An 8,523-nucleotide genomic window follows, 5' to 3' on the forward strand; every position below is an offset into this window, starting at 1 on the left:
TCGCTGAAGAAATTTGAGAGAGGGAAACAATTTGACAACAATGAGCGGGAAATAAATTCAGAGAAGATTTTTTTTTAATTTTTGGTCTCATGCAAACGTTGAAGCTCATGTCGTATTCGTGGCATTACTTTCGTTACAATTTCATTGACTCTATCATTTCTCCTATTTTTAGGTCAGGGTGATTGTAGATTAGATACATCAAATTTTTGAATAAATTTTAATTCAGCTCGATTAGGTCGATTATACTCAATCAATACGTTACATGTTTCTCTATATCTAACTAATTGAATAATTCATATATTGGGTTGGTATAATAATTATTTAGATATCTCACTCTGTATATCTAATAATTATATACATGCTTTAAATTAATTTTAAACAAAATTAATTATAAAACCATCTAAATAAGTTTTGAAACTAGAATCAATTCTTTTGTAAGAATGTTAATGGCAATGGTAAAACCCACACGCTTATCCTTTTAACAAAGAATGCATAATCCTAATAAGGGATATTTAGAACTAACATCTCTGTTTTATTTATTAGCATACACACAAAGGTTACCACATAACACGTCAATTGGTATCCATCATAAGTCAAAAGGGTGCATAAGATTATGATTTCTTCCAACAATTAGTATATAAATTAGCAAGCTTAATTTAGAGTAAAGACAAAAATGTCATCGAGATTCTCTTTAGAGGTTTTTCATTTCTTTTTTTGTCAATTTTTGTGGAGGCAAGCTCGGATAAATAGATGAAACCTGTCGACGCATAACATGATTAGACGAAGGCATGTAAGAAATGAGTAGAGCATAAAGTTAGGGGAAATGGAGGGCGAGCCATCTGGGGCTACATCATTTCAAGAAAGGGTCGATTTGTGTACAAGCCTACCTGGACGGTAGCTCATGTAACCTAAAAGGAATTAGCGATAATATATTTTCTTTGTTTCTTTGATATTCACTAATAGAAAAATGGTCGTCTATAACGAATGACAATAACGGGTATATGAGGTCGTTACAGATACTTCATATCAGTAACGGCTCTATTAGGCCATTACAGATACTAAATATATGTAACGACTTTATAATGTTATTACTAATATAGTATTTTCAACCGTTCTTAGAAAGGTCGTTACTAACACCATAGTTTTCTTACCATTTTTTTAAACAAGGGTATTAATAAAAGTTTTAAGGAATGTCGTTACAAATAGTGTAGAATTATCTTTAACGGTTTTCCAAAGAACCGTTACAGATACATTGTTTGTCGTTCCATTTTCCGAATTAATGAAATGTCGTTACAAATAGTATAGAAGTATCTTTAATGATTTTCCAAAAAAACGTTACAGATATGTTGTTTGTCATTTCATTTTCCGATTTAAAGGTATTTGTAACGGGTGTTTGTAATGTCGTTACTGATATACAAGGAGTATCTGTAACGTATATATGCTAATGCAGTTACATATTCTCATTAACGTAGCGATTATTCATTTAATTTACCTAATTTTCTTTCTTCTTTATTTCTTCTCTTTTCATCTTTCTTTCTTCTTCCCTCCGTTGTCACTGTTCCTACACTACTATTGCCGTTGTTCCTGCGCTCCTATTATGACGTTCTTCGTTCCGATCGTTCGTCGTTAGGTTAATCTATCTTTTTTTTTTCTTTGCTCCTGTGGTTAGGTTAGGTTATATATATATATAAAAATTAAGTTAGATATGTTAGATTAAGTTTGATTATTTGTGATTCTAGATAGATAAGATAGGTTAGATTATTTTTATATTATAAATGTTAGATATGTTAATTTGTTAGATTATAATTTTAATCCAGGTAAATTTACTGAGTATAATTTAACCTAAGTGTAAATTTTCCGATAAACTGATGACAGTCCTAAATCGTGACGTGCATCCGGTATTTTATTATTGTATTATTAAGAAAAAAACTAAACATATATTCATTATTTCTTACTTTCTCTAATTGTTATTTTTATTTGAAACTCAAACATAATTTATTTTTATTAAAATATGCTCAAAACTTTGAATTACATTGTATTTGCAAAATTTTATTAATTTACTAAAAAGTGGTATTTAAGGGACCCAAAAGTTAGGAGGTGATAAATATATTACTTAGTTTGATATTTTAGGTTATTTTAAGGTTTCTCTTATAATTGTTTTAAAAACAATTATCACATTAATATTATTTTGATCATTAAATTATTTAAATGATTTATTAAAATATCTAAATATTTTATTTTTATTAATTTTAAATTTTAAATACAAAAATTTATTTTTATAATTTATCTTTAATAAATCTCAACTAATCTTTATTTTAATCAAAATATTATATATTTGTATATATTTAAAAACTATTCGAAACCCAAATATAAAAGAAGCTCTTCAACATATTATACACATGTATATATCTGAAGTTAGTAATTAGAATGTGTTTTATAAAAAAATTAATAAATAAGTTATTATGAAACTAATAAGACTATTATTATTATTATTATTTTTAATTTTAAAATATAAAATTTTATTAGTTTGGTTTCATATTGTTATTGAATCGATTTAAACCTATCTATCTCTATAACGAGTTCTCGCACCAACAATAAATAAATATATATATATATTTATATATATATATATATATTTTAAAATTTACTTGTCAATTTAGTTCTTAAAAAAATTGTATCGATAAGTTGTAATAAGTTAACGTTGTTGGTGCGAGAACTCGAGAGTTTGTAAATAACAAATATCTATATTTATTTTTATTTATCCATGAAAAGGAATTAATCACCTTATTTGATATTGCAGGACATTACATCAATATAGTATAATTTAAGGACAGATTGCAGAATAACCTGGTCCTCCATAAAATATAGCATTACTAAAAAAAAGTGCACCATAGCATGGAGGAGCTGTCATAGAAAGTTCATGAATATCTTCAACTGGATTTCTGTATTGGTCATAAACTCTAATTTCAGATACAGTACTTGTTCCATTTTGATTGGGATATAGTCCATTTCCCATTTGAGTAGTTGTGTGGTGACCTTCATTTTCTTTATTAACAATCTCTCCACCAAAATCCACTCTATCAGCATATTCACTCAATGAAGTGAAGAGATTCTTAGGAAAATATCCTATGAGAATACCATTTACATCTAGCCACCAGTGTCCATGCTCAGCATCATCCTGTAAAAAAAATTGTTCAAACATAATAAATATATAGGGCCGCAACCCATCAGTCAATCTTCTGGTTTTGATTTGCAATTAATTACAGTTTTATTTTTTCAATTATAATTTAAATTGAAATGGCCCAATAATTATTAATTAAGGCTCCCATTTGAGACATTTTAACTTTTTTTTCAAATGAATAAAATGTTATAGTTGTTTTTGTTATAACTTAATAAATTAATTATTAAAAGTTTATAACACGTTTGAATGGTTTCAAAATACTAGTTAGATTTACCTTGTAGACCATAATTTTTAGGAAAGTTAATTGCCCTCCAAGAGTGGAAGGAAAAATGGGTTGACCAAGTTGAATGCTGAAATCAATTTGTACAAATCCAGCGCAATCATGGTCATAACAACCTGTAGTATTGTAACCATCTCTCTGTATAAACAATAAACCACTTCTATCAATTTAACGAATATTTGGTTAAATTGATTAATCCTAACATACACACCCACTTAAGGCTTGTTCGGATTCAAATTTTTTAAATAACTGTATTATATAAAACGTAATGATCGGTGATAATGTTAAAGATATTAGAAATTTTGGGTAAAAAATTTAGGAGTATTAATATATAATGATAAAATAAATAAAAATATTATTTAAAATATATGGTATTTTAGTATTTTGGTTAATGACTTAAATAATATTATTTAGAGAGAAGTAGTGAAATATTATTTAATTATGTTAAATTATTTTAAATAATTCTATCAAAAATGTCTTACTTACTGTCCAAAATGTGAATAATCTTGGTAGATCATCACCATATCTTCTTGGATTAACCTTGGGTAGTATCAACAACAACAAAAATAAAACAGGTTAATTTCTTTACTATAATTTCTAAATTCTCATGTTGAAATATTTTTATACTTACTATCCATCCGACTTCAATGGTATTCATGTTTTCATCATCTCCCGAACTAATCCATATTTGAGCTAGACTAAATTCATTATGTTCGACTTCAGGTTTCCATACCGTAAATGTTGCACTTGCTCCAAATAAGCGACCAAAACTTTTGACTACAGCATACTTTAATGAACAATAGAAAGAATGATATAAAATATCAACATATATAATATTAATATTTTTTTCTAAAGTGCAATTATTGTAGGTAGGTAATAATCTTTATACTATAAAAAAAATTAAATATATATCGCTTAATTTTGAAGTTATTTTTTGTAGTGATAATGTTAATAGGTTTGAATGCTTTATTAAATGAAAGTTGAGTTGAGTTCTTTGATTACCTCGTGCACCGGTCCGTCAATGCCTACAAATAAGCTACTATTGAAATGAGGCGAAGGGTGTTTACGAGTGATAGAATTTGTACTCCTTCTAATGGGAACAGTTCCTTCTGGGCATTTTCCGTATTTTTGCCATCCTTGAGATATTTCTCCATTGGATGTTGACTCCATTTTGATTTCAACGGGGTCAGAGCTATGTTCTGTCTAGTAGAATTTGTATTATCAAACATTTGTATAAGATTAATTTGTTTTTATTTTTCCTAGTATATATTAATGCATTAGTGTATTTTACTAGATCGGGAACTCAAACTATGTTTGAAAGAAAGAATCAAATATTTCATGTGAATGTTGATTAGATGAAATATTGCTCTAAAATATATCTTAATATATATTAACAAATTTATTAACATTTTTTCCGTTCAAACCGAGCTTCACTACATTTCTAAATGTTTTAAAATAAAATTGATAAATTCAATCAATAAAACAAAATTAATAATACCTCTAAATCTTTAGTATTATCATCTATAGGACGATGGTTGGATGCAAGTTGATTATTAATGTTAACACAATCAATCACATCATCACCCTACAAAATAAATGATTTAAGAAAATATAATAAAGATGATAAATAATCCATATATACATAGAATTTAGAATTGGACAAGAATTATAATGAACCTCTATGGTTTGAACAATGGTTTGAACAGTGTCCTGGTGTTTCAAACCCCTTGAACTCTTTGTTGTCCCAGACACATAGTATATGAATTGCCATGTTATCAAGGTTACTAGAAATATTGAAAAAACAATATTAATGTTATGTTTCTTGAGAGCCATTAAAGAGTTTATATTAAAAATGGTTTCTTAAGTTCCTTACTATTTAAATATAGATTGATTAAACAATAACTAGACTTTATAATAACTTATTTCTTTTACTTTTGAATTTTTATTTTCTAATTCTTGAAATATTTTATCTTTTATGACCTGTTTTATTAGAAAGTTTAATAGCCCAATTGTTATTTGTAGTTCAACTTTGTGTATTTTTTTAAATGAGTCTTTGAAAATTATTATAATTTTTTTATCATACATACTATACTAATTTGTAAAAAAAAAATTGATTGGTTCGTGAACTTATTTACGTCATTACTTATTGTTATAATATTCAAATATGTATATCTTTATAATAATCTTGAATGAATAAATAATGATTCTACATATGATATATTTATTTAAAAAAAATATCATATTTTTTTAATATTATAGTTGTTTAAATGTTATAGATGTTATTTTATATTATTTGTTATGATAATCATTCTAATTATTTAGAAGAGATTCTTCTATAATAGTTTGATTTGATTTTCTTAATCAATTATTATTATGAAATAAAAATATATTGTACTTATCTTGGAGAAATTGATTCTTTATTGATTGATATTTTAAATTTTTATAATTAATTATTTACTAAAAAAAAATTGATCAACAACAATTAATTTAGTATGATATAGTAAATTTAACTATACTATAATATATGTATTTAATTAATAAAAATTATCCCATAATATTTTATGCATTTCAATTATATAGTTTTTCATTCAAAGGTATCAAAACCTTTCTTTTATAATTAATTCTTATTGGTAAACTCATTTCTAATAGTCTTTTCTTTTATTTATGGTTAATAATAGTCATTTTGTATAATCGATTTTATTAAATTAATGATTAAAATCTTATTATTAAAATTTTAATACATAACCTATTAATTAAACAAAATTTGACCAATTTATATAAATATATATATATATATATATTGTCTAAATTAATTAAATTAGACAAAAATGTATACTGAGTTGTTTATTTTTTACCCAAATAGATAATAAATAAACTTTGTTTTGGAAAACAAATTAGCGTCATTTCATTAAAAAGTGGGAGAGAGTCAAAATTAAAGTTAGACAATCTCTATGTTTGATTAAAAGGTGACAAACAACGACCCTAGAGTTCCTCATTAGAAACAACAAACACACAAAAATTACAGTAAAAAACAACAAAAGCATACAAAGCCTACAGTTTTAAAATTCTGATTATGGTGTGAACTTCCTTTTTGACTACTCTTACTCTGCTTTAGAATCCCAATTTTCTTCCTCCAAACCCAATTTGCATTCCTCGAATTCCAACGATTATATTTATGTCGCATCCTCACCTGTTTGACTCTAGGCTTTATTATCAGTGATTGAATTGTTGCATATGATATTGTTTGTTTGTGAGCTGCGCATTCAATGACTTCAACTTTGCCTGAGTTGTTTCGATCTACTTTTATAGTCTCCTATTCACTTTCCTCAACTTTTTTTCTATCACTTCCATCTGCTAATTTTTCATTTCTTTCATCCCCTGATTCTTCACATTTTTTTCCTCTAATTCTTCTTTATTTTCACCCTCTAATTCTTCTTCTTTATCTGATTCTTTATCTCCTCCTTCCTCTATTTTTTCATCTTCTACTTCTTTTGAATCCTCAACATTTTCATCTTCTTCTTCATATTTAATATCCTCTAGATGTTTTCCAGTTCCTTTTGAATTTCATTTTCCTAGAGTTTCTCATTCTGCTCCTGAACTTTTAGGCTATAATTCTGTTGCTAAACTTTTAAGATTTTCTGTTGTTCTTCAATTGTTTTTTCACATTGATTACTCACATGTTCAAAAGTATTGTAGAATGCACATCTGTTTGGCCTCCATTCATATGAAATATCCATGACTGTGGGCTTACCTCTTCTGTCAATAATTGTCATTTTTGCTGGTAGAGTACTTTTAGGGTGCAATTCAATGTTTATCCTAGCATATGTGATGTGTTCTCTTTCTTCCGTGATTGTGTCCATATACAATGGTTTTCCTAGTAGACTAGCAAAATGACTAAATGCTTCTGCATTGTACATATGAGCCAAAATGTTCCTTAGTTTGAACCAAATTTGAGTTGTTTCTTTCGGTTTGCTACGTAGGTTCAATCCTTTAGACCATCTTTCCAGCTTCATAAAGTAGACTAGCAAAATGACTAAATGCTTTTGCATTGTACATATGAGCCAAAATGTTCCTTAGTTTGAACCAAATTTGAGTTGTTTCTTTCGGTTTGCTACGTAGGTTCAATCCTTCAGACCATCTTTCCAGCTTCATAAAGTATGCCCCAACTTCAGAATATTCTCCTAATTTGTTCCCTTCTTGAACTTTAGGAAATAAGATCATTGATATTTACAGATACCTTTTCTAGTCCAATGTGCTCCCATTGCTTTAGCAAGGCATCCTTAGTGACCAGGAAAGATACATGATTTTTTCCTATATAGTTACCAACAACTACACATTCCCACTCTTTAATGCATTTCTCTTCAACTTCAAGGGGAAATTTAAAATTAAAAGGAGATTTGAGAATCTCAACCTTTGGTTTAAAATCCCCCAAGTAAAATTTTCCTTTGTATTGTACCTGAGTTTCAGCTTTCTGTTCAGTGTTTTTCTTCTAAACTTCATTTACTTTCCAACTGGAGTTACTTCTGATAGTGTAATTCTTGGTTTTTGGGCACTTCATTAGCTCCCGCATTGTCTCTACAGACTAACTAACTATCTTATCATATTCTTCTTTTTTAATTAATTCCAGTTCTGAAGGTAGTGAATATTAAGTTGGGCTATAAATTGTTGAGTTTTTTCCTTGCTAAGAACAATCTCTTCTTTCTTCGCTTGAAACAACAATTTCGAAATTTGATTTTTTAGTCCGTAGAGATTAGCCATTTCATTATATTCAACCCTCCATTTTACATCTTTGTTGACTTCTGCTTGAATACTTTATGTCATTTTAGTTTTTTTCTGAAAATTTTCACTATTTTATTTCTGCTCTATTTCAACATTATCAGAACTTTGTTTCTGCTCTATTTCAACATTCTCAGAACTCAGTTTCTGCTTTATTTCAGCCATCACTTCTTGCTTGTATCAATTTCCCCGAATTCTTTTACTTCTTTCACCTTATTTTTGTTCTTTTTCCCCATTGATGAAGAGAAGAAAACAGTAATAGAGAAGAGTAAATGATAGAAAAATT

The 8,523-nt window shown here is 27.4% G+C and overlaps 1 protein-coding gene across 1 annotated transcript; it reads right to left on the reverse strand.

The window, feature by feature from the left end:
• Positions 1 to 2,824: 2,824 nt before the first annotated feature.
• Positions 2,825 to 7,378, reverse strand: LOC124943708. The gene is made up of 8 exons (XM_047484183.1): positions 7,213 to 7,378; positions 5,139 to 5,245; positions 4,960 to 5,046; positions 4,464 to 4,664; positions 4,093 to 4,248; positions 3,948 to 4,001; positions 3,456 to 3,599; positions 2,825 to 3,178 (listed from the first exon to the last, which is right to left on the reverse strand). The coding sequence occupies exons 1-8, from the start codon at positions 7,376 to 7,378 to the stop codon at positions 2,825 to 2,827; spliced, it is 1,269 nt and encodes a 422-aa protein (XP_047340139.1).
• Between the last annotated feature and the right edge of the window lie 1,145 nt (positions 7,379 to 8,523).

The sequence above is a fragment of the Impatiens glandulifera genome, chromosome 6, assembly GCF_907164915.1.
Source record: "Impatiens glandulifera chromosome 6, dImpGla2.1, whole genome shotgun sequence".
Classification (NCBI taxonomy): Eukaryota; Viridiplantae; Streptophyta; class Magnoliopsida; order Ericales; family Balsaminaceae; genus Impatiens; species Impatiens glandulifera.

Bases quoted from the DNA above. Each gene is read 5' to 3' on its own strand.
- LOC124943708 (XM_047484183.1), bottom strand. From the start codon at position 7,378: ATGTACAATGCAGAAGCATTTAGTCATTTTGCTAGTCTACTAGGAAAA. The intron at 5,047-5,138 runs GTTCATTATAAT...TTTATTTTGTAG, and splicing joins CCATTGTTCAAACCATAGAG to GGTGATGATGTGATTGATTG. The intron at 3,600-3,947 runs GTAAGTAAGACA...TTGTTTATACAG, and splicing joins GATTATTCACATTTTGGACA to AGAGATGGTTACAATACTAC.